The 27,813-nt window shown below is 36.6% G+C and overlaps 1 protein-coding gene across 2 annotated transcripts in view; it reads left to right on the top strand.

Annotated features, from left to right (window-relative positions):
* Positions 1-27,564, top strand: part of LOC111515186 (uncharacterized MFS-type transporter C09D4.1) — a 37,264-nt gene extending 9,700 nt beyond the window's left edge. The window contains exons 2-6 of one of the 2 annotated variants that reach the window (XM_074174278.1): positions 6,371-6,551; positions 15,246-15,460; positions 18,680-18,783; positions 20,682-20,792; positions 26,951-27,564. In XM_074174278.1, the coding sequence (XP_074030379.1) occupies positions 6,371-6,551; positions 15,246-15,460; positions 18,680-18,783; positions 20,682-20,792; positions 26,951-27,269 (930 nt within the window). In that variant the 3' untranslated portion in view covers positions 27,270-27,564. The remainder of the gene's footprint in view (positions 1-6,370; positions 6,552-15,245; positions 15,461-18,679; positions 18,784-20,681; positions 20,793-26,950) is intronic. The other variant, XM_074174277.1, reaches the window with a different exon arrangement.
* The last annotated feature ends 249 nt before the right edge of the window (positions 27,565-27,813 follow it).

Raw genomic sequence — 27,813 nt, 5'->3', positions numbered from 1 at the left:
TTGAAACCTTTAGTTTCAAGAGGAAAACTGCCACATTTTCTCTTTGTCCAAATATAATATTATCGAAGAATAAAATTTATGATAGAATTGGCCGATACTTGATGAAAATCCATAAATAACGTATTCAAAAAACACTTTATTGTGAAATTTTCACTAAACAGTTTTACAAAAACGCAACACGTGTTTCTCCACACAATGGCTTCTTCGGGCGTGTCTTCACTAAAGACACGCGAAACATTGTGTTTTGTAAAACTGTTTTGTGAAAATCTCACAATGAAGTGTTTTTCGAATACGTTATCGAAAAATAAATGCATGCATTGGATTGTCTATGAACAGATCAGAATCATCATCTCATCACGTAAAATTATGTACGTGATGAGATGATGATCATGAAAATGATTCATAAATCTTGTTTGCAATTTTTTCATGATTGAAATATATTGAACTTCATGAAAATGTCACATATCAGATATAATTTTTTTTAATTGATGAAAATACATGTCTCCTTAATCAACGAACGAAAATGTGTATTTCTTCTGATGTGCTTAGAACCATTATTAGTAATACTGATATGGGAAGAATTGAAAAAAAATCCGATGATCAGTGATAATGAATAGCTCTTTCATTTCAGTCCATGACCAAAACCAACATTTGAAGTATCTAAAAAAATTATTGATGATAAGTCACCAAGTCATATATTTCATATATATTTTTCTCACAGTATTCACACATAAGTGTGAAAATGCTTATTGAATCAGTAGTACACTATTACTGGAAATCTGACCCTCGATAATAATATACCTCCCATCTTCGAGGGTGCTAAATACCCAAAGAAGAACAATTGGGAGGTCGTCAAGAAGGTTATCACAGCACCGGCAGTTGAATAGGCTATCAAGTCGTTTCAGCTCTCCAAATTTCCTAGAGAGGTATCCTTTGAAACAGACTGGAAATAATTTTACTTATTCTCATGAAATTGTACAGAGCTAGTCTGGCGTGTAACTATATACCACCCAGTTGGTTGGCAGCAAGGGTGGTATATAAAGTGGGTCGGAAAGACCCACACTCTAAATCGGTACGACCAATCAGCCTTACATCCTTTCTTTCGAAAGGACTTGAAAGGATAGTGGACGGACACATCAGGAGGTTGGCATTATATGCATCCCCCTGAAAACCACCAATATGCTTATCAAACCGGCAAATCGACAGATTTAGCATTGAATAACCTCGTAGAGAAAATCTCCCAATCCCTCGACAACAAGGAGATTGTGGTTGCTATATTTCTCGATATTGAAGGATCGTCTCTGGCTAGGAAAGGTATAGAATCGACCATAACTGGCTAGATCTGTGCCATGTTGGTGAACATAACTGCAACTACTACTCTTCAAGGCGAATCCATTAGCTTCAGAGTCACCAGAGGCTGCCCTCAAGGTGGGGTACTATCTCCCCTTCTGTGGTCGCTTCTGATGGATAGTCTGATTGATGCCCTTGACATAAGGAAAGTAGATCTGAAGCTCATGTAGATGACCTTGTCATTTCAGCAAGGTCCATGTCAGGAAAGAAAGCTTGTAATATCCTCTAAAGCACGTTGGACGTTGTTCACAGTTGGTGCCTGAGGGAGCAGAAGTATGTCAACCCCAGCAAAACTGTGATAATCCCCTTCACCAGGAGGAGATAATTGGACGATCTATTTCTTCTTTTCCTCAATGGTGAGGTCATTCCATTTGGAACGAAGGTAAAATATCTTGGCATTGACCTTGATGAAAACTTATCTGGAACGCTCACTTGGAAAAAGTTTTACACAAAGCCAGACTTTCCCTATGGACATGTCGAAGGATTTGTGTTGAAACTTGGGGTTTAGGTCCCAAACAAATCCATTGGATTTATTTGATGATGATCAGACTAGTGATCACTTATGGTGCAATTGCCTGGTGTACGAAACTTCACAGAAAACGGCCCAGGCGAAGCTTTCTGGCTCACAGAGACAGGCTTGTCTGGCCATCAGCGGTGCCATCAGTACCACACTGTCAGCGGCCATGGAGATCCTTCTAGATCTACCTCCTCTCCACATTTTATCTGGAGAGAGTGGCTAGATGGACTGCATATAGAATTGTGCACATTGTCAATTGCACAAATCAATTCAATATAGAGTGCAACATACTGTTGGTTGACATTGGAAGTTACATCATTCTGGAAATGACCTCTGACTTCATGCCTCCAACTGTCAACTACGAACTGCCTTATCAAGTACTGTTCCCGAATAGAGAGAACTTGATCCTCCGTGAGAAGGAAATATTAAGAGCAGATAGTTGTTGGTTCACAAATGTATCAAAAACACCTTCCGGTTCTGGTGCAGGTGTTTTCAGTCGCAGACCCAGGACAGAGATATCAACCTGCCTAGGAACCTATGCGACTGTATTTCAAGCAGAAATCTTCGATAATGAATTGTGTGTGGAGAGATTGGAAGAATCCAACCTCATATACAAGTCAATAAAAATATTCTCGGACACTCAAGCGGCGTTGGAAGCTTTTGGCTCTTACCGAGCAACGTCTCAATTGGTAGCAAATTGTCAAAAATGACTCTCTTCGATAGGAAGACTGGTCAGGATATCTGGCCATACTGGCCTGGAAGGCAATAGGGCTGCTGACTCCCTTGCAAAGGAAGATGCTGCAAGCAGCTTCATCGGAGCAGAACCTGTCATGGGCATCGCTTTAGGCTCTGCCAAACAAACATTGAACACCTGGATGGTAAGAAGATTCATGGATTTCTGACAGAAACTTTCAGGATTGGCTCACTCCAAGGCATTTATTCACTTTTCGAAGCTTGATACCAAACAGTTGATGGACTACAATAGGGACGAACTACGATGTCCAACAGGCCTTGTTACAGGTCACTGTCATTTGAATCATCATATGTAGAGACTTGTACTGTCGGAAGACAGTGTGTGTCGCCTCTGTTTGGAAACAACAGAGCACATACTTTGTGCCCGGCCCGCTGGGCACCGAATAAGGTTTTAAGAGTTCGGCAGAGACTGTTAGGAACTTGGGTTCATTTGGCCGAGTGTGAGTAGGTTTTAGCAACAATAAACCATTGCGGGATGCGGTGGAGCGTCGAATAGACCCACTCACTTCTGACCTAACACAACACTATACTATTTCTAAAACTGCATCATTGTTGTTCTATTTTGTATCATTGAAGTTAATTATTTACATAACGTTGAATCTAAATTATACGTTATTTCAATTTTTTTTCACTTTCTTTCACTCACTTCAACTGAGTAATATTTGGAAATATCAAATATGGACTAGTTATAGATATTCAGATAAGTTGATGATGGGATAGTTACTGAATATAAAAAGTGTACAGGTATGGAAAACTATTCTAGAAATGGTCGGGTTTAATTTCTTTACAATTCAATGTATTTTCTTTCAAATAGAATTACCTTTCGAAATTGGATGTATGTCTGTGGGAAAAAAACTAGCGGCAAACTTTTTTTGGCATTTTCTTTATTTTTGGTAGGAGTACTTTCCGGTTCGCAATGTAAACGCAATAATAATAATGACTCTCAATGAATCAAAAATACCTAAAAATACTTTCGATGAACTGAAAGTGAAAATGAAAATCAAATGAACGGTAACCCGGCGAGCGCCAATGATCATTTTCTCGATCAAGGTTTATTGAACGTTTTGAAGCGTTCTATCACAATGGAGATAATGGGGTATGAACAAAATTTCGAGTAGGTCATATTTTTTTCACAGTCTGAACTGTACGAAAATATTTCACACAGTTGTATTGGAATTAGTTTCCTCTTAGCTATGGTTTATATCACTGAAAAGGGCAAATATTCCACTTCACTGAGTCAGTAGGTGAAAAATCATTCATATAACTAGTAACTTTGCTTCCATTCATAATAATTTAGTGTATTATTTTTTAAATGTTCTGGCTTTCAACTTCTACATCTTCATACGAAAAAATGTGGGAATCTTTCAAATACAGGAAGGAAGCAGTCAATTCCAAATAATGAACTCTATTCAAAGATGTGTATATCATGCAAAGAAGTAACTTTCAGACACAAACTGGAAGAAAAAGCCTCATACCCCCATGCCCCCTCCCGGGTTGAGTACCCTGAGTTGAAATCTTCTCCACAAGGTCAATGTATGCAGAACATTCCATCTTGTCCATCCACCCCCGCTCCTCCGGAGCGGTCCACAACTTATTGATGGGCACTTCAGCAAGATTGACATCTGACCTTCTTTGGTCGAAAGTCAGCCTCTAGGTGATTTTACTTTTTGATGTGTTGAATTGTTTTATCATGACTTTCCTAACTGAATTATTGCATGGGGTCCCCAAAAACTAACCGAAGACGAGTGTCTTTTTATTCACGAGCAAATGTTGGTTCTTAGTCAATCTGGAAATGAGATTGATTTGTGGTCTGGTTGAGAAATTTTAATATTTACCGGAGCCGCCTCACAGCGATTCTCGAGGGTGGTTTTTGGTTCTGCTTCGTTGTTGTTGGCCTCCTGTGTTTGTCCCTCTCTTGGAATCTGGGGTCATCCCTGTTCAGTGCGTTATGTAAGTCGCTTAGCGCTGGGTTGTCGTGCGCTCGAATTCTATCGGACGTGTTCTCTGCGTGTTTCCTCATGTATGCGTCCACGTAGTGTATGTTCAGGTCTAGATTGGCCGCGGAATTGGCCGCAGTGTTAGTGCGCCCGACTCACGATCGGAAGACCGTGGGTTCGATTCCTGCCTCGACCAGATATTTTTCTCGTGAGAATTTATCGGTTTGGAGCTGGGATGATTCTGCAACCGTGTTAGGAATCACTCGTTAAATGGTAAGACCTCGTTAGTCCTTAGCTCGCACAAATTTCTCAACTTCTGAGAGTTGTCGTTCGTATGGGGGCGACAGCTGATTAACGGAAAAACAGATTTTTTTTAAATAGATCCCGGAATATGTACCTATTCGGTACATATCTTTGAGCGTTTACGGCGGCCCTTACGCACGCGTTCATAAACGACTAGATCTGTCTTCTGTATGTCGCTGCGCACTGTCCCCAGGCAGTGCAGGCATACAGGATTATCGGTAATATTACGGTCTTTATCATCAGCAGCTTCATTTTCAGTCCCAAGTTGCTTCTTCGACCTATTATTGGTAATAGGTTTTGTCGGGCAGATCTCTCCATTCCTATTCTCTGCCATACGTGAGACCTGAACGTTAATCCTTGTTTAGGTTGACTCCAAGTATCAAGCTTTGTTGGTCCACGGAATCCCTTGCCCGTTGAAGATGACATTTCCTTCCGAGTGTACCCTCCTCCGGGTGAACAGTATTGCCTGACTCTTGTTAGGGTTTATATTGATCTTCCACAGGTTGAAAAAGCCTTATCGAAACAGCAATTATCCTGTAAACAATGGATTGCATGAAAGAAGAATACTTTCGAAACGAATACTTTCATATGAATACTGAATTATACAAAAAACACTTTTCTCTAATCAGTTTATATTTCAAACACTTGTTATGGAATTGAATCAGATATCATTCACAGAATGGCTACACGATATACTGAATTTCACTTACTTGGAAAACTGTTATCTTCACTGTTGGACATCCGATGTTTTGGCATAAAGCACGAAATTTGGATAATATCATAAGTTGAACCACTCAACTCATTCATAAAATCATTACTTTATGTCACGAATGGGTTTAATCGATGACAGTGCCCAATGACATTCATTCGCTCATTTGATTAAATCCCAGCCATCTTGTTTGAGATGGAAGGGGCATATTTTTGAATAGATTATTTTTGGGAAAACAAGTTTTGGCTTTCTACTTCTCCATCATTTTACAAAAAATGTGGGAATCGTCCAAAAGAATTGAAGGAAGCAATCAATTCCAGATAAGTGTGGATCATACAAAGAAGCTACTCTCACATAAACATTGAATTACAAGGAAGAAAATTACTTTCGAGACAAATACTTTTATATGAATTTTACAAAAGACACTTTCCTCTATTCAGTTAGTAATTCAAACAATCGTTGTGGAATGGAACAGTCGATTAATTCTGTCAGCATAAAATTTGTGCTCGGGATTCGATGAAGTCGTCGAAGGTTATTTTTGCCTGGTCCTGATTGGCGATGTTACTAATAGAAAAAAATGTTTTGAATACAGTTTTTCTGCTGGTTTGTATTTGGGAAAATATTTCTCTATTATCCAGATATCCTGCGGAAAACCGTTCGATTTTTTTTTCTATATTATGGGCTTTATAATTTACCTGTAGCTTTGCATTTAAGAAGTCTTGCCTGCAAGAGTTAGTAGAGTTTATGAATTATATGAGTTTATGAATTATAAAGTTGTAACCCAGTTATTTTCAATTGTAGATATCAACAGTGTGTTCTCTAGGTATCCTTGGTATGACTTTGGGAACTGCAATGAGTTATTTGGTTCCTCCGATCATGGTACGCGATAGCGATAATATGGATGAAGTTGCCGCCGATCTCAAGGTGATGTGTTGGGGTTTATTTCTTCTTTCAACACCTTTAGTGCTCATCGTATTTTTCTGTGAGTATTTGTGATTTTTTTTTCAATGAACAATTCAAAATGTTTGCATTTTTAATTTTTTTCATATTCCATAAATGAAACGATGATGTTGATATTTCCTTCTAAATTAAAAGTGATTATTACTCTCATGAAGTTCATAAATAGTGTATAAGCATAGATTTTTCAAGACAAAATCATTGTACTGGAAAATATAAGTATCCAAAATTCATCGTTTTCAAAGTTTTCAGGTGAGTAAAACAAAAAAGTTCTTAGTGAAAAAGTTGACTTTGTCCAGCAAGAAATCAACCAAGAAAAGACTTAAAACTCAATTTCGTCAGAATAAAAGAGAAACTGGTTTATAGCAGATGAGAAAAAAACACAAGATCTGTTTTATTCATTGACAGATACACATGCTCTATCTATATGAATATATTCTGAATATTGTTTTCAGTTCTTATAGTCTATTTCAAAAGAGTGTAGAGTAATAAATCATGAAGTGTCATAAAATTTGCCTGAATTTCGTTGTCGTCCATGGGCGTAGGCAAATCTTAGGATTATTAAACTTAATAATTAAAGTAAATTAAAAATTACAGACATAGATAATAATAAAAGGCCATTTTTGGGAAGTAATTTGGTCTAAAACTAAGTACCTACATGTATTTAGGTAAGTAAAATTTCTTAAAAAAAGATTAAGATTAATTTTAGTGGTTCTTGTAAACTTATTTAATATGCAATTTGGGTTCATATACTTGAGCATGATTTCTCAAAAAAGGGTTAACACTTAGTTCCGAGGTGCCATGTCATTATAATAATCCCTTTTTGACCCTGCCCACCAATCATGCAATACCTATTAAACCCAGGTAATTAAGAAAAAGGGTTTAAATATATTGTAATGGTGTCTTAAACATTCGAGTTATAATAGTAATTGTTACTACACCAATTAAACGTACAGTGATATTGTGATATAGAAATAGTGAAAAAGTTATAAAATGGGGACATTTACTCCAAAGAAAAGAAGTGTAAAAAATTCTCCGCTATCTGTTTGCGAAAAAGTTATAATTTTAAATGTATATGATTGCATAAAACACGATCACCCTAGTTTGTCTGTGCAAGAAAGTGTTGAGCGATGTGCCCGAATGACTGGAATTGGACAGTCCACGATTTTTAAATTATTGCGAGAAAGAAAGATATCAGGCCAGGTAAGTCCATGCAAGAGAAAATCAGGAAGACCAATAAAAATCTTAGATGAAGACACCAAATGTGACATTCGAAGAAAAGTTCATTCGTTTTATTTTAAAAAGGAAATACCCACTCTTGAAAAAATATTTATCGAGATAAGCCAAGATAACGATATTCCTTTGATATCCAGAAAACTTTTATGGAAAACTTTAAAAAGTATGAATTTTGCCTGGGAAAAGCACAATCGAAAGGCACTATTACTGGAAAGTGATGAAATTGTTTGCTGGAGACGAAAATATTTGACAATTATAAAGCAGTACCGCAGAGAGCAAAAGAAAATTTTTTATCTTGATGAGACGTGGATAAACGAAGGTTATATAGTCAAAAAAATGTGGCAAGATAAAAATATAACAAGTTCTCGCCAAGCTTTCATAGAAGGCCTTTCGACGGGTATTAAAGTGCCTTCGGGAAAAGGGAAGAGGCTTATAATTGCTCACATTGGAAGCGAAGACGGATTTTTAAAAGAAGATTTGTTAAGCTTTGAGTCGTGCCGGACGGGAGATTATCATGAGGACATGAATTCGGATGTCTTCGAAGACTACTTCGGGGAAATGTTAAAATTTCTTTCAGCTGATTCGGTCGTGGTTATGGATAATGCAAGCTACCATTCAAGGCGCTTAGAGAAGGTACCAACTTCAGCTTGGAGAAAGCAAGAAATTATTAACTGGCTGTCAAATAAAGGTATTCAGTTTGAGACGAATTCAGTAAAGAAGGAACTACTAGCCATAGTAAAACAACATAAATCTCGCTTCATGAAATATGCCGTAGAAGATGTAGCAGAAAAGTATAAAGTAACTGTGCTGCGCCTACCGCCATATCATTGCGAATTAAATCCTATAGAACTTATATGGGCACAAGTTAAAGGATATGTTGCAAGGCACAATACCACATTTAAAATGAAAGATGTCAAGGTATTGTTTGATCAAGCCATTATGGAAATCACATCAGAAAACTGGCAAAAAGCAATCCAGCATGTTTTAAAAGAGGAAGATAAAATGTGGGAACTGGACAACTTGGTCGATCAGGTGGTTGACCCTATAATTATAACACCAGGGGATGATGACAGTTCTTCGGATGAAGACTATACTGATGTAGAATAATTTAATTGAATTGTAAATATACTGTAGCGGGATAAGCAATCTGGACAGAGACCAGTGTATCAGTGACAGTGACACTTTTGCTTAGGTTAGGGTTTAGAATTAAGGGTAGTCTGAATAATTATTTTCTCGGAAGGTTCTCGAAAATTGTACCTAGTAATCTCTAGAACATTCAATTAGGGTATAAATAGAGTGTTGTTAAACGTTAAGGGAAGTTCACAGTTTTAGTATTGTTCAAGTGTCAAATTGTAATAACGTATCCAGTAAAGTTCTTGTCGTTTTTGTGAATAAATTGATTTAAAGTCCCCACAAGTGTTTCAATACGTAAAGTTCGTTCGTGTGTGTTTGTGAGTATTTCCCGATTTCGGTTCGTATATATTTTATTGTTACATTTTATATTTTTTTAATAACACTGTTCTGCTGTATTAAATTTTTATTTCCTTTAATATAATTTTTATGAATGCATATTCTTTTGGCAATTATCCCACTAGCGCGCCTCTGGCTCAGTATTTATCCGTCGATAACAATGGACAAATCCCTTAAAACAGGGTGATACCTACCTGCTCTTTATGAAAAGACATAATTTTGCAATGCGGACTAGGGAAGTGACAGAATTTATTGACGGATCACCCTGTAGCGCTTTTGAATACTTAATGAGATTTTATTACTCTACACTCTTTTGAAATAGACTATAGACATATTTCATCTCTTGCATATCAAATTCTGTATTGGAACAGATATAATAAACTTATTTTATTATTCGGTTTTATTTGGGTTTCCCTGTTTGTTTATTTGGGTCAAATTTAGCAATTGAAGTTTTAACTCCCTTCCTGTTGACAGATTGATTTGATATTTGGTACAGACATTCAGTTTTTATGATCATTGATGTATTATTGTAAATCAGAGATGACTGCAGCTACAAAATGGCGGATTCCATTTTATTCCATAACTACCTCAATATGGGTATCAATTGACAGGGCTTGACTAGTAAAATAGTACTACACTGTCTTCCGACAGTCCGAGTCTCTGCATGTGATGATTCAAATGACAGTAACCTGTGAGAAGGCCTGTTAGACATCGTAGTTCATGCTTACTGTAGTCCAACAACTGTTTGGTATCAAGCTTCGTAAGGTGAAAAAACGCCTTGAAATGAGCCAATCATGAAACATTCAGCCAGAAGTCCATGAATCTTCTTGCCATTCAGGTGATCAATGTTTGTTTGGCGAAGCCTAAACCGATACCGATGACAGGTTCTGATTTGATGAAGCTTCTTGCAACACTCACCTTTGAAAGGGAGTAAGCAGCCTCATTGCCTTCCAGTCCAGTATGCTCATGAATCCAGACAAGAGACAGTCTGTTGAGTGTTCCTATCGAAGAGAGTCGTTTTTGCCAATCTGCTACCTATTTAGACGTTGCTCGGTAGAAGCCAAGAGCTTTCAACGCCGCTTGACTGCCCGAGAATATTTTTACAGACTTATAAAAGGGGAGCCCAAGCGGGGATTTCGGGATTTACTAAAGCGCGGCAGATTAATATACAGGGGGATACTTTGTGCCCGGTTAAGTACCTCCACCAAATATGAGCCCCATATATAAGGCCGCCTGTGAGGAATAAAGGATCAATTATTAATTATTCAATTATTCAATTGAATAACTGATGAAGAAGAATTAATTGAATTTTTTTGAGCATTTTTTTAAAATTATTTTCTTACTACTTGAAAAATAATACACTTATTTATTTGCATGCTATTTCCTGAGCTTTTCCATTAATTGAGTTCGATGAATTAAAAAAAATTTAAAAAAATAAAAATATCATGTTTTTGTCAGATTAAGCGAATCCCTCTAGATAATCGTCAGATTATGAGACAGTACGTCTAAAATATGAAGATGAACCATATATATCTTAATCTGACGCGCTTGAGTATTTCAAAATGGCGAATGTTTTTTGCAATTCATAATAATGGCCGTGAATTTGCGTCAGATCGAAATCGTCAGATAATTGAATGAGAGCTGTCAATATAGAAAACACTCTGCAGAATATATTCAAATGTATGTCTTGTGAGACTGTACAATTATAGCTCACAATGATATTTAATATCATTTATGGGTGGAATATAGATTCACAGAGTGTTTGTACCAACAACGAAGATTTATTTCGAAATTCATTCAAAAAATTTATTCAAAAATGATTCGCCAGTTACACTCTACTGATCATTTAGTGAATCTGAAGTGAATCCATCTTTTTCTATTTTTTTTTAAATCAGATAATGGACGAGAAAATCATTTGATAATGAATAACAATGCTCACTTTAATATTTCATGTTAAGCATATATCGCGTAAGTGGAAAGAACGAACGTAAGTGGAGTATTTCTATCAGTTTTCCCATTCAATTTGATAGAAATATCAGACAACTAGTTGACAGTACTATTAGAGTACCACAAGAAGAAGCATTGAGCCCTGTAGTTATTACTGTACAAAAATTTACGATGAAAATTCACATCAAAACATTTCAGAAATACACTATAGTTCTAACAGAGAATGTTGATCATTTCGTTCAACTATTGTAAATATAGATAACCAACCACGCTTTGAACTTATGGTCAAATGGATCATACATCGAATAGGCGCTTCATATATCATTGACGATTAAAAATCTCATCCGATGAACGGTATCTCACAAATCCCAAATGAACAAAAAAGGCGCATCTCAACATACCTACATTACCATGTAACAAAACTATTGAACATCAAATGTATATTCTTCATCAACTAGTACAAATATTATGTAAATTCACAACATAAATTCACCTCAGAGATCTGCTCTGAATCAAAATCTTCATATAAAATTTTTCGAGACACGTGTGACACAAATATCTTGGGGTTATTATAGGCAAAAAATTTTCACATTCGCTCCAGCTCACTTCAAATAGACAAAAACCCTCAAGAAATACAAACAGGAAGTGAAGTGTGAATTAGTTATCAATTAAGGGTGAGTGGTTGGTATTCACCACAGTAAAGTAAAATGTTTGTGGAATTTCTTAACCGACTTACCGTTGACAGGTACCTTTTTGCTGAAATATCCTTATTATTGAAAATATAGAGATAGAGATACTATATGTAGAGATCTCAATTAAAAATAAAGTTAAATACAATATTTCTTTGAGATCGAATAAATAATAATAATAATAATAATATTTATTTCACTTGTTGAACAGTATGAGAGCATTACAATGAACATTTACATATCGTAACAAGGAAGACGTCCATGTATAGGTAAAAATAAATATATATAAATATAAAACAACAAAACACGACACATACTAAACTGTACATATGAAGGTAATTAACAGTTTTTTTTTATCGAGAGTAACTAATAAAACTCGTCAACGGTGTAGCAGTTTCTTTCGATATTTTTTCAATTGCCTTTTGAAAATGCAGATGTTCATTGAGTCCTTAATAGAAACATCTAGCTTATTATACAGTTTGGGTCCAAGGTATAGGTGACTCTTCTGATAGAGGGAGGTTCAGTGAGGATTCGCTATCAACAACCCTCTCGTTCTAGTAGCGTATGGATGGTCTTGCTGGTTTGCGCAAAACTTTGTTTTATTCTCATGAACGTAGAGACACATCTCATATATATACAGACCAGCAACTGTGAGTATTTCCAGCTCTTTGAATGAGCTTCTACATGAGTGTGGCCATCCTAAACTAGCAATTATTCTGACCGCGGGCTTTTGTAATATAAATACTCTTTGAGCAGAGAAGCTCATACCCCAATTTAAAATTCCATAGAGCAAGTAACAGCCAATAGTTGCATAGTACATATTTAGGAGCACCTCTCTTCCACAATGATTCAATATAAATCTCAGTGTATAACAGTTCTTTTGTTGTTTATCGCATAGTGAATCTATATGAGGACCCGATTCAGCTTATGATCTAGACTAAGACCTAGCATTTTTGTTTCTGGTTTGGATGTCACCTCTAGTTGGCTATCTTCATATATTTTGCTGCATATGCAACTATATGTACCTTTGAAAGACTATTTAGGTATTGTATCAAGTCGTTTGCATAAATGAGAAAAAGCTGTGGTCCGAGTATAGACCCCTGTGGAACTCCTTGCTTGCAGGCCAAGGACTTACTGTGAACACCTTGAATTCTCACTGTTTGTGACCTGTTCTCTAGATATGACACCATCCAATCTCGGGCAACTCCACGAACCCCTTAGCGATGCATTTTCTGGATTAGTACATAGTGATCCACACAGTCAAATGCTCCGGAAAAATCGATGAACAAACCACAAATTCGCAGTTTGTTATCCAAGGCTGTTACTACGTGTTCTATGAAATCATATAAAGCTGTTTCCGTGCTTTTATTTTGCATGAAACCATGCTGGTTTGTCGAAAGTAATTCATTCTTGAGGAGAAACAATAGTAACTGATTTTTAATATTCATTTCGTATACCTTGGATATAATAGAGAGAAGACTTACCCCTCTAAAGTTCTCATAGCCATTTGAGTCTACTTTTTCAAAGATCGGGGTAACGATTGCAACTTTTAATTTCACCCGGAACATGTCCCGTTCCATGGAAAGATTTATCAGATAGGTCAGGGGGTAGACTATTTCTTTCATGCATTTTTTCAGAAGATTGTTTGAGACCTTATCATATCCACTAACATTAGAATTATTTAATTCATTTATTAAATCAAAAACCTCATATTTCTTGATTGGGTGGAGGAATATGGAGTTTGGGCATAGTGCGACTGTATTTTCCATAAAATTGAGATCATATTCTCTTTGTTCTTCCGCTTTCGTGAAATGAGCATTAAAATTGTTAGCCATGTCAACACCTTATGTTCTCTACTAAAAATGGAAATATCTTTGGGCTTATAGTTTTTTTCTGAATATTATTTATAGTTTGCCACATGGTTTTTGATTTATTGTGAAAACTATTTATCTTATGCTCAATGCATCTTTGATTATTCTGCTTTAGTTTATCCCTGTATGTTAAAGTTACTTGGCGACATATACCCTTGAAATTTTCGTTCACTCTCGCGCATTCTGAATATAGAGAAGCCATGTTCTTATGGTTATAGAGTTCGGGGGTAAGGGGGTTAGAGTTGACTTTCTTTATTTTTTTTTGTCTGTTTCAGTGGAGAAGATACCTCAATGTAATATTGAAGGATTTCATGAAATCTATTATATGCTTCGTTAGGACATGTTTCCTTGTAAACATTCTGCCAGTTCTCGTTTCCCAGTAGTATTTTAAAATCTGAGATATTTTTCTCTGAGAAACTTATATAATAAGAACTTGGAACATTGAAGTTATTGGTGGTATTTTTTGTTGGAAATCCAATTATATGTCCATAGTAATCTAATAAATGGAAATCCTTGATCTTTACCTTGTAATCTGCTATTTTGGTTATGAGAAAATTATCAATGCACGTGCTCTAGGAGGCTGCCACTCAGGTTGGTTCATATATTGTACACATTATGTTGTACGGGGCTATTACATCATCTAGGTGGTTCCTATTTGACTCACTTTTCGAAAAATTTATATTAAAATCCCCTCCTATAATAACTTTCTCATTATCCTTACAAATTAGTGTCAATAATCCTTCAAGTAAGTCTAAGAACAACTGGAAATCTCCCATTGGTGGTCTATACATACAGATAAAGGTTTTATTTTGTTGTGATCTGATGCCGCAGCATTCAAGAACACCTTGACACATACGTGTTTTAGGTTTAGGTCAGCAAATTCCAAGCTAGTTGCATCATTTTTAAAAATTGCTACACCGCCATTTTTGGTTTCTCTTCTAGAGAAACTAGTACATAAACTGAAATATTTCAGCTTCGTTACAACCAGTTGGTCATTATTTTGCCAATGTTCAGAAAAGAATAACAAGTCACAAAGTAATTCCTGTTCTGTTATCACATCTAACTGAACAATCTTATTGCGCAGACACTGAATATTCTGATGGTAGAGTACACATTCATTATTTCTATTAGATACATGTTGTTCAGTACTTTTTGGGTTGATACAGAACTCGTCACACTTAGGTTTATTTAGTTCCTCAGAGATAACTGGGAAAGTGGCGGGTATAAAAAATTGCTATTTTTTCTACTAACTCCTGTTTCATTACTAAATCAAATACATATTCTCCGAGCACTTGTACGACTCACGCCCATCGTAGTGGCCACATTTCTTGTAATGAGTGTGTACTAATGTATTGAGATTTGTCTCAATAGCTCTATCAATTACCGGAATTTCGCGCCGCTTGTTTTCATTTTGAAGCGATCAAATTTCGCGAAATTTCACAATGATTATATATCATAATCTCCAAAGTGTCACGAGTTTATTTCATTTTTTCAATTCTATTTTAGATTTTCCAGAACAGCCTTTGAATCCACCAAGTATGGCAATGTTCGAAGAAAGAAATAACCGAAACGATGTAACTGTTTCCGTATTTGTGAAATCACTGAAAGATCTGATGAAAAATGAAGCCTTCCATGTACATAACATAGCATTTGGACTTAACGTCGCAATATATTGCGTTATTGGAACATTTCTGAATCAATTGGTATTGAGTTACTTCCCAGTGAGTCACAATCCATTAATTATCAATGTATAATATACATCATTAGCAATGAAAATGACAACCACTCAATCGATTGACAATATTTATTTGGTGTTGATACTAGCAATGAAAGTTTTTTAACACATGAAATAAATTTTCCAAATTTCGGTATTTCCTTTGTCAGAGTTCTTCAATGATCTGGAAATGAAAATTTGAACTCCAAGGAAATATTGAAACTTGAGTTATCATTTTTTTTTGGAGAATGATATGACATACTTGAAAATGATGTTGCAAATCACTATTTCTCAACTCCAATGTCATATCTTTCTACACTTACACTTCCTTGAGAGAAAAAACTGCTCATAGTTGAAATCATCAATAATTATACCACAAGTCCTCAAAATTGTATCGATAAATTCCCATTTCTCAAAACAAACTTTGTTTTTTAGCAATGAGTTTGAAAAAATGGACATTTATTTGAGAAAAGTTTCAGGTTGAGTGGTATTCGAAAAGATTATTCACTGAGATATTCTCAGTTGAATACATCCTTGTAAGAACAAAATGTCCAATCTCAAATTGAATAAATTTTGTTACCAGAATAATGAGAATTTTAAGCAAAATTATTTATTTCAAAATACAATGTTCGAATATATGAACAGAGTCCGTTAATAATTGAGGTTTTAAGCTTGTCGCTCAATTCTCCGGCACAGCACAGTACGGCCCGTCTCGTCAAAATAATGATAGGATTGGAACAGTGAAAATTAATGGACAAACGCTCGGCATGGAACAGATAAAGGCTACTTGCACACACGGACGACCGGTATAAAATCGGCCTATATTTTATTGGTTGCGGGTGCTTGCAGACTCACCGGATTTTTACCGGTCACCCATTGAAATTGTAATTAGCACGCAGTACCAAAACTAAGTTAATACCTAGTAACTACAATTTCACCGAGCAGTCAAGACTGGAATGGTCGGTAAAAAACCGGTGAGTATGCAAGAGTATATTTAGTCACGTACGCCGTCACGTCACGTACGCCGGCGATACAGTGGCAGTGGACGGCTGCTCACCGGTATTCACCGTCCAAATTCCAATAGTGAACCACATGTGGGAACGGGATCTGGCACACACGCCGACCGGTGATCGTCGCCGGTAAAATACCGGTGAGTAGCCGTCAACTGCCACTGTATCGCCGGCAGTACCGGGAAGTTGTGGCGTACATGACTAAATACACTCTTGCATACTCACCGGTTTTTTACCGACCATTCCAGTCTCGAATGCTCGGTGAAATTGTAGTTACTATGCATTAACTTCGTTTTGGTAGTGCATGCTAATTACGACAACAAAGCAACTGATTCTTTGACTGATAAAAATCCGGTGAGTGTGCAAGCACCCGCTACCAATAAAATATCGGCCGATTTTATACTGGCCGTTCAAAAACGGTGTGTGTGCAACTAGCGTAAGAGCGTCCGCCGCCGGAAAGGATTCCAGCTCTCCGATCTTGTCCGGCAAATAACGGTACATGCTGTGACGGACTGGCCAAGTGAGCGCGTCGCCGGCCAGCGCTTGTCAGCATCAACTTATCTAAACGTGCCTGGGAAGTATCTGTCTCTCTGTTTTGCTATTCCTTCAGTTGACAGCACAGTATCAGACGGTACCTATGAAAATGGAAGAAGAAAAATTGAGTTGCTTGTTACGGCAGGCTATAGAACATCCAGAAGTGGAATGTTCTTCTTTCAGGTCGTTGAGAAGATGATGAAACTCTTCTAGATTTGCCCTCTTTTGATTAATGGGATGGACCCACAATATTCTTTTTTGTGAGTATTTTCTTCTATATTCAATAATGCGGACAGAATAATGACAACTTCTTCGCCAGAACTGCTAGTGATAGACATGTTTCTGTCACCGCACGATGTCAACTGAAATTCCCTTGAAATCGAACATACAGCACCTTCAGTATGCTGGTTGTAGCTGGACAAGTGGGCGATGCCGTCGCCGGCATCCAGCATCCAGCACAGCGCCGTGCCGTGCTGGACAAGTAGGCGACAAGCTTTATTCGTTAACAATGGCAGATCTGCTTGATGCGGCTAGATGCATCACCGATACGTCGCGTATTCTTTTCGATTTCTTCGAAATTCAGGATAAGGTTTTCATTCGAATTAAAAATGTCTCATTTTACTAATGAATTTTGATATGATCCTGAGATTTTTCGATATTATATATTTATAAATTGTTGGTAATCAAGAAGGAGTTTAAATTAAAGAATTACCGTCTTATTTTCGTGAGGTTATTTGAATCAGTGAAGTGTGACAATTTATTCTTTATTTCGCTCTCTTGAATCTGTTCATTGTATTGGTGTGTTTTATTTGATTCACATATTCATTTGAGTTTTCTCAGTAGAGTTGGGGTCTAGTTACTGCCATGATCATATTATCAAATTGAACCTCTGAATTTCTGTAGGAGCATTTATGGAGAGTTTCAATATTCAGTCACAACTATTTCTCAGTATTTCATTTTATCGGTTCGATTCGATTAGGACAGTGACAGTGATTGAAATTGTGAGAATGAATCATAATGAGGCTCCGGAAGTCAGGAAAAAATCAAGAATAATTACACCTCGATGGTAATTTCATAACTATCAGTTTTATCACTGCAAAACTCTGTTTTGGTGTCCTAGCCATCAATTTTTTTATCATTTCATCTGTATGAAGGAAATAATCGATGAAATAAGATAAATAGAATCCAAACCTATGGTATGGAATGATTCTACCGAAAACACTATTCTATTCTATTCCAATTTCTGGTGTATTTTTGTTGTGAAAAAGTATTTTCGATAGATCGATAAAGTACACAGATGACTGCCAAATGATAACTAATGATTGAAATTCCAATAATATTTCTGTTGGTGGTCACCTTGGTCGATTGATATTTCACTTTGTTTGTTCGTCACTAGAAATTATGATTAGTTTTCAAAACGAATGACACTGCACAAGTTCTGGTCCATAACTAGATCACCACAATTATTGTGGTGATTACTTTCATCAAATCACCATCTATCTTGTGAAATATGAATGGAAAAAAATGTCACTCTCAGAGAAAAATTTACTACTGCTGCAGTAGCAGACAATACATTTGGTACAAGTTTCATTCGATCACGGCCTACCAGCCCGGATTTTGTTCTTTTCAATAATACCAAAATTACTTGCAATTCATTTTTTAAAACAGTTACAACCTCACAGGGTGCCCAAGAAGACGCTGGAAGAATGGGTTCGTTGATGATAATTGCTGGTATTGGAGGATCAGTATCAACTGGAATCATGCTTGATAAAACCCATAGATTCAAGTGAGTACTTTTTTCTCACAAATTGATTTTATTGAACATCTTTTCAATTATACTCCAGCATTGATTGTTTTCAAGTAGATTAAAGCAGAAATAACAATAATAGGAAATATTTTTGAATGTTGTTTAAGGTTGTTTCATGTTATGAAACTCAATAATATCACTCTCATTGGGGATATTCTTCACGAATCAATTTCATTTTGAAATATCACTGATATTATGCATAGAGAAATAATATTCCACTCAAAAAATGGTCATTGTTCGCCCAAATAATTAACGACGCTAGTATTGATAAATTTCATTAGTTCGTACTTCCATTATCTGATATTATATATATAAAATAATTTGAAATCCCTGAAAGAACTAAAAACGAAGAATGAAAAATGAAAAGCTGAAAATAACGAGCAAAAAAAACTGAAATGAAATAATAGTGAAATGAAATACAAGTAAAAATAGAACGAAAAATGAAATTGAAAAGTTAAAAGATTTCAAGTTACGATTGTTGATATCCACAATTGTCTTCGGTTGATGTCTGGACTGATTTCTCCGATAGATGACTATTTATGGGCCATTGAAATACTTTCACTTTCTCCACTTTACTTTTTCCGCTTCACTGGTTGAGTGGGAGATGACCTTTTGGCGGGAGTTGACAATTTTTCCTAAATAATAGGTTTCCATTTGTTGCGTACCACTACGCTACCTTGGCTGAATACGTTGTTGGACAATATGTATGCGATTTCTTTGAATTTTCTCCTCAACCAATGTTTCTGTCCGTGTATGATCTCATCTTGGGAGTACTCGATGTTATGTTGATGGGTCCAAACATGCTTTGCTATTCCTGATTTGCTGGTTTCCCCTCGCTGTGTGTTTTTCTTGTGCTCGGCAATGCGAACATTCAATGGCCCTTTAGTTTCACCGATATAGGATTTTCCGCACTCACATGGTATCCGGTAAATGCAATTCTTGGAATCGCAGTCCGCGTTTGGTGGCCCGGTTTTCGTGAGGCTGCTACGAATAGTGTTTCCGGATCTAAAGCAGGTTCTGATGCTTTACTTGGAACCAATTCTTCTTATCCTTTCCGATAGTCCTTTGATGTAGGGAAGTGCAAACACTGGTTGTGACGGCTTCTCTTCCTTTCGAGGCTCCTTCTGTCTTTCTGCCAAAGTCTGTTCTACCATCGCTTTGGAGTAGCCATTATTTTGAAGATCATTTTTGATTATGTACAGTTCCTTTTCGAAACCTTTGTATTACAGAGCTCGAAAGCACGGTCTAATAGAGTCTTGATGATTCCTCTTTAAGTCGATTGATGGTGGTTGGATTCGTGGTTCATCTCCCACTGAACCAGTGAAGCGGAAAAAGGAAATTGGAGAGTGAAAGTACTCGAATAACCTATAAATAGTAATCATTTGGAGGATTCAGTCCAGTCATCACCCGAAGACTTGTGGATACCAACAATCGAAACGTCGTGAAGTAACTTGGCTTGAAATCTCTTAACTTTTTGTTTTATTTTTTGTTCAATTGTCCAACTTTTACTTGTATTTTATTTCACTATTATTTCATTTCAGGATTTTTGCTCAATATAATCGATATATTCAGGTATTCATTTTCAATTCTTCGTTTTTAGTTCTTTCAGGGATTTCAAATCATTTTATATAATATCAGACAATGGAAGTCCGAACTAGGTCACTGCTCATAATCATGTTGCGACTTACCAATACATTCATGGATATAGATTGAATAGTTTCATTGAGCGCTTTCAAAAAAGTCGTTACACAGTACCAATACAATGTAAATATTAGAAACTTCAATTAAGCATGTTTTAGATATTAGACTGTAAGCTATACAAATGTATCAATGTAAATTTATAATTCAGTTTGTGATAATTATGATTTCATTTACAGAGAGACATCTTTTATCACTTTCGTATTGGGAACTTTTGGATTAGGAGGAGTTTTGTATGCCCTAACGGCTCAAAATAAGTGGTTGTCATATCTGGCAATTACTATGTTTGGGTAAGTCTTTTCACGAGTCTACTCGTAAACTGATAAGTATGAAAGAGAAATCCCTATAGCTATGTAGTTTAAAATTTGTTCGTACCAAATTATGCAGTATTGAATTTGACTAAGACTTACCGTGATCATCTGCTAGGATGTTCTGAAGTCGAACCTAATGGAACGCAATAAGTAAGAAGAAACTTGTTATCAATATGTTATCAATATAAGGGCATTGAAGGACTTTTTAGGTACGGTGTTTACAGATGATCCGAGGAACATCGAAACGTCTGATCTGAGATTGTGCAAATTTGTTGACCAATATAGCTGATTTGATTCCAAGCTTTTCCAAAATAACGTTAGATACCGTTGATATCGCTCTTCATGTGATGATACAGTGTTTCGTATTCCATAATGTGCCAAGGTGAATTGAAAAGTGAATGTGAATTATAATGACACTGACATTGAAGTTATATATGTATATGCATGAAATGTTGTCCCGATTTCTTTGAATTACTTTTGAGAATCCATGATAATCCAGAAATATCAACGGTGTATATTAAGTCTGAGTGGGTCATTTTTAAGGTGGCAATCCTGATACTTCAACGATCTTCAGCTTTTATTTGCGAAAACCTCGTTTATTTGTTGCTCACAAAAAATAATAATATTGGCAACAACAGTTATATAGAAATATGGACTATTTGCATTACTTTGCGGCAATATCAGAATTACTACAGGTGGTCTTCCAGTATTGCTGATACAAAAGTGCATACCAGCAACCACCACTCTATAGACATCTTAGTTTGATGAAATTATGCAGAAGAACTGAAAACTGAATTCACAAATATGACTATCCATTTTAGGAACATGAAATAGAAAATACACCGTAGTTTTGGTATGTTCATGACACTTATTTATGGAATGCTGTATATATTGACTTGTATTGTCGAAATATACATTACGTCCCTCATCAAATATTTCCTTGAAATGACCGTTTCAGCAGAAGGAAGTGTATTTTGTCCGAACATTGGCAAAACTAATCTCTCCTTAAAATATTCAATTCAAACTCAGATAATCACAACATTGAATTTATCCATTTCCCAATGAAAATTTGAAAAAAAATTGTTTGGATAAAATTTAACAAGAAGTTAACCATGAACTGTCATCTCAGGAAGAGGCATCATTATAAATTTCATAAAACACAGAGTAATACATTCATTTTTTGGGTATAACTTTGAAATATAAGAATTTTCATAACATTGAAAATATACAAAAACTTTTTGTGACAACATTCAATTAACTGGTTGTAGTTATGAATGTTTCAGAACATATTTTTATGATTTTCCAGTTTGCAGTTTCCAGTTTGCAAAGAAACACTCTTGACTGACTCAATTTGGATTACGACATTTTTACATAGACCCTTTTCATAATAAATTGTACTATGTATTTACAACGCATCATAGTTTTTCACAAAAATATAAGCACAAAACCTGCTCTTAGTGAATTCCAGAGCAATATAACGAAACTTCTGGACAGCTGTCTGTTCAAAAAATGAGGTAAATACGGTGACTGAGACATGAATACGGTGTTGTTTTTGGCCAAAAAATCACGAACGAGCAATGACGACTGAGTAGTTTCATTATCGTGATGTAAAAGCTATTAATTATTTTTCCACAATATCGAACGTATTCTTCGTATTGCTTTTCGCAAGCGAAGCATAACTTCAAGATAATATTCCTTATTGACCTACGACCATGTGACAAAAACTCCTGATGCAGTATGCTCGTAATCGAAAGAAACAGTTAGCAAAACCTTGATATTTGATCGAACTAGGCGTGCTATTTTTGGCCTAAGCTCTCCTGGATTCATCCATTGAAACGATTGAACTTTGGTTTCCATGTCATGAACATTCATTAGTTCAGTTAGGCTAGGTTTAGCTCCAAAGTGAATGGGTCTATTCGACCCTCCACCGCAACCCGCAAGGGTTTATTGTGGCTCAAACCTATTCACACTCGGCCAAATAAACCCAGCTTCTTAACGAAGCCGATAAGTTTATATGGTGAGTAGTTTTTTAGATCAGATGGTTAGAGTACGGCTGTGCCGAACTCTAAAGACCTGATTCTGTCCCCAGCGGGGCTGGCACAAAGTATTTGCTCTGTTAATGAGGTAGTCGGATAGTCAAGTTGCAAGATTCCCACCTTGATATCCACGACAACCTTCCCATAGAAGGGTTTTTGCACGTCAGCTACACCTGACCTTAGATTCAGCCGTGCAGGGCCTTTTCGCCTCTGGTTTTGGTGAATCATCACTTGAGCGCGGACGTTTGCTAACTCACTCATGGGGGTTTGTTCCCCCACCTGAGACAGATTCTGCGTACGCCGCTCAATAATTTGGCGGTACCCCACTCTTGAGGAGACGACTCAGTCGTTTACCAAACCTTTTTTCAAGGTTCGGTTGTCGGATCAGGAGTTGGGGAGTTGAGAAGCTCTCGCTCCTGAACTAAGTCAGTTGGAGTCGTAAACTCGACATCCATCTCCTCTGTAAACTTGCTCCTGAATTAACTTCACAGGGAGGTCAGTTGGAGTCGTGAACTTGACATCCATCTCCTCTGTAGACTCGCTCCTGAAATAAGTTTACAGGGAGGTCAATTGGAGTCGTAAGCTCGACTTCCATCTCCTCTATAGACTCAGCGTCAGAAAGAATTTTCAAGTTTACTCTGTCCATAAAAGTCCCACGAGTAGCTAGGGAAAGAAGGTTAATCATTGAAGATCCCCGCATTACCGTGACAAGGCGATGCTACGACGAGAGGGCGCCTGGTATCTCGAAGGTTCCGTAGAGACAGCTGATAGGCTCAGTGTCATTCATCCTCTTGGCACAGATACACACACCTTAGGATTGAGCCATCGTTGGGATTCCATTCAGTTAGAGAATAATAAAACCACAAGTGATTCTGTCATTCCCGTATCCAGCGGAGCTACGTGGAAGCAGGCATCCGATGGCCGGTTTGGTCAACCCCCACATCCCAAGACAATGCACTCGCCGAAAACAGCATGCACAGTGGTTCAGACAGTGAAAGATGAACAAGGACAACCAACTCGCCTTAGTTCGATCTTTCATTATCTAATATTATATGAAATGATTTGAAATCCCTGAAAGAACCAATAAAAATGAAAATTAAAAAAGAATAGCCAAAAATAACAATTATATTAGGCAAAAAAACCCTGAAATGGAATTACAGTGAAATAAAATACAAGTAAAAATTGAACAATTGAACACAAAATAGAAAATAAAAAAATGAATAAAGAATAGAGAGATTCCAAGCCAAGTAACTTTACGAATTTTTGATTGTCAGTATCCAAAAACGTCTTCGGGTGATATACCCATGATTCGTCACCAGTTATGATCCTTTCAGGCAAATCTGATTCGCCGTTGCCGTCATTCAACAATTTCTGAGCGATGCTCATGAGACGGATTTCGGGTCAAAATTCTGAAATTTTGGAACGAACTTCGCTGCCACACGCTTCAGGCCCAAAATTGCCAAAAAATTGCATGGCATCAGCCAACCGATATGTCGACATCCTCAGCAACTTCTCTGATAGTGATTCGACAATTCCCAACATTTTCATCGGTTTTTGATGTACTGGAGCATTTAGAGCCAGCGTCATCATTCACATCTTCTCGAATTTCTGTGAAAAGCTTGTACCACTTGTAAACATTTTTCTGACTCAGAGTACAATCACCGTATGCCACTGTCAACATTTCAAGTGTTTGGAGCACTCAATTCCCTTTTGCGAACAAAATTTGATGCGAATTCTTTGATCAATGTTTTTCGACAGCAGAAAATCGCCGAACACATGTTACCATGTTACATCTCTCTATGTTAGGTTAGGTTCAAAGTGAGTGGGTCTATTCGACCCACCACCGCAAGCCGCAAGGTTTTACTGAGACTCATACCTATTTATACTCGACCAAATAAATCAAGCTTCTTTACGAAGTTGATTAGTTTGTATGGTGAGTGGTCTTTCAGGTCAGATGGTAAGAGTACGACTCTGCCGACTCTAAAAACCAGCGGGGCAGGCACAAAGTATGCGCTCTGCTGTTTCATCATCTTCCAAACAGAGGCGACACACAATGTCTTCCGACAGTCCGAGTCTCTGCATATTATGATGATTCAAATGACAGTGACCTGTAAGAAGGTCTGTTAGACATCGTAGTTCATTCCTACTGTAGTCCAACAACTGTTTGCTATCAAGCTTCGAAGGGTGAATAAACGCCTTGGAGTGAGCCAATCCTGGAAGATTTTGCCAGAAGTCCATAACTCTTCTTGCCATCCAGGTGTTAAGTGTTTGTTTGGCAAAGCCTAAAGCGATACCAATGACAGGTTCTGGTCCGATGAAGCTGCTCTCTATATTACTTTGATATACACGAATGATTTGAATGCATTGAAAATCCCAGCTGAAAATATTCTGAACCGGCTTGAAAAAAACAAAATCAAATCGTTAACTTTGAGGGGTTTATTACAAACCATGACAGAAAAAAAAATGTTGCCATTGAAACTGTAAACGAGCTGTAGAAAAGAGCATCCAGCTCAGAAGAAAATTTGAATTGGGATAGTGTTTATATAACATGACATTATATCAACAATACAATTATTTCTTCACAACTGATGTTTTGAATGGAAGGATGAGTATCAAAAATTTCACATCTTGTAGATCGAAAAATTTGACAGAATAGTTGGAGTTGGAGACAGATTAGAGGTATTGTTATTGTACTCGAACAATATCAACAGTGAATTTTAAGGGCTGTGAAATATTCTCGTTGAACATTCTGCAATCAAAAGCGACAGAAAAATGATTTCAAAAATATTTCGTTATGGAATTCTATATTTCAAAGGATTCATTTATTATAATTATTGAATTGAAAGGTGTATATTTTTAGCAGGGATCAATTTTTAAGAAAGAAAGATTTTGGCTTTCGTCTTCTTTGAAAGACTCTTTTTAGGAAAAATATTCATTCAAAATGAAAACCAGCCAGTATGATGTGGAACGCAGGAATAATTTGATATAATTCAAGAACGAGGTTTCAACGATGAACGAGAACGACAATGTTTCCTACTTATTCACCAAACTCAAACAATTTTTCATGTTGTTGTAGTTTCGTAAGAATGTATCATCTCTCCCACCAAGCGATTTTCTGGAGTCTTTGAAGTCCACTAAATACTCGTTAGGACAATAGGACGATTTCTCCGAATTTTTGAGGTTCTTGTTGGATACTCTTCCTGAGCAAAAATATATCAGAATCACTACTCCTGACCGCTCTGGATTGAATGATTCCGTACAGTCTATCTCGTCTTGTGTCTTGGGTCCTTTGCTGGGAAAATCATCACTTGTTTACTTTGTAGTGAGTGTTCAAGAGGTAGCAAAAACGAATGTGATTTTCTGGAACTTCAACTTGCATTGTCTAATATAACTGATAACCAGTCCGTGCAAAACTTATAGCTGAAAATTGAACTTTCAACGGGCTATTATCAACTGTATTGCCAAACATGCGCCAAACTGATTGACTATTATAAGAAAACAAGTATATCTGAGGCACCAGTCAACCTAATAATAACACTGATGATCTTCAAACATGACTCAACCTCTGACGGACGCACCAAACTCTTACGAAGGTTTGAAATGGATGAGCACTTCAATTTAGCAGATCACTATCATAATCTGTTAAGAAAAAATCTGTTTTTCTGTTAATCAGCTGCCGCCCCCATACGAACGACAACTCTCAGAAGTTAAGAAACTTGTGCGAGCTGAGGACTAACGAGGTCTTACCTTTGAACGTGTGATTCCTAACACGAAGGGGTTTATCTTCATGCAGTCATTGTTCACTGTGGTTCTGGCGTTGAATCTAGTCATCATTACGCATTGGTCAAGGACGAAACAGACTGGTTTAAATTTGACGATATTCGTGTCACTAAATGTTCTGCCGATGTCTTGAATTTATTGAAGCCTCTGGAGATACCCTGAAAAAGGAAATGCGCCACTGGAATCAATGAAGTCGCCAGGGAGCGCCAATTATTTTTTGTTGTTTCATGATTTTATGAGTTGTATTACTTTCTTCTTCAATATAATTTAATCCATTTATCTATCCTTAGCTTTTTTTATCTGATACTATAATCATTGCAGGATTTTCCTGAGTGCTTATTTACCAGCCGGAGTGGAGTTTGCTACAGAAATAACATATCCTTCACCTGAGGGTACAGTGCTAGGAATTCTATACGCCACATCGCAGGTTTTCACCGTCATTCTCACTATTATGTTTGGAGTGGTTTTAGCAAAATTTGGAACATTTTGGGTCCTCATTGGTATGATGATTACGATGGCATTGGGAAGCATTTTGACAGTAATGACACCGAACAAACTGAAGAGGCAGGAATTCTTCAAAATAAATAACGGCGTGACATTCACGCAGCTTCCCCAGGTGGATAATAGCCATTGGGGATGAAGAAAATTGTTTTATAGATATTGTATAGGTGCTATGTACCAAACAATTAGTATAAGGTTAACTTGAAGGAATTAAAATCATTAGAACACACATACTATTCCTGAGTGGTATATAAAAACATTGGCGAATATTTACTACAACCAAAGTTGAGGTTGTAATCCTGTTGTTGTTTTTGCTCAAAAACTCTCACGCATGTCAGAGTTGGATAACCAAGTTTTCAGATTTCAGATGTATTAGTTAGTTTTTATAATTGATAATGAGATAAAACCGAAAACCGGTCGTTAAAATTAAATAATTAGTGGGAATTAGACAACAGTGTTTTCATTTATTTCATTGAAGTTAATATTTATATTATATATAAGATGTATTGAAACAAAAAATTGAGAAGAAGGCGTGAATTTTTCAAAAAAATTGCAGTGGAAAATCGTTGAATCAAATTAAATCTTCTATGGCTATTTGAAAAAAGGTTCGGCGTACATTATCTAATTTTCATTGTATGATTAGAAGAATTTCTTGACGAATCAATTCCTACAACGCTCAACAT

The sequence above is a fragment of the Leptinotarsa decemlineata genome, unplaced genomic scaffold, assembly GCF_025532065.1.
Source record: "Leptinotarsa decemlineata unplaced genomic scaffold, Ldec_3_MD MMD2_tig00000576_RagTag_RagTag, whole genome shotgun sequence".
Taxonomy (NCBI): Eukaryota; Metazoa; Arthropoda; class Insecta; order Coleoptera; family Chrysomelidae; genus Leptinotarsa; species Leptinotarsa decemlineata.
The sequence above is the reverse complement of the archived record's forward strand: the minus strand, read 5'-3'. Positions and strand labels throughout refer to the sequence as shown.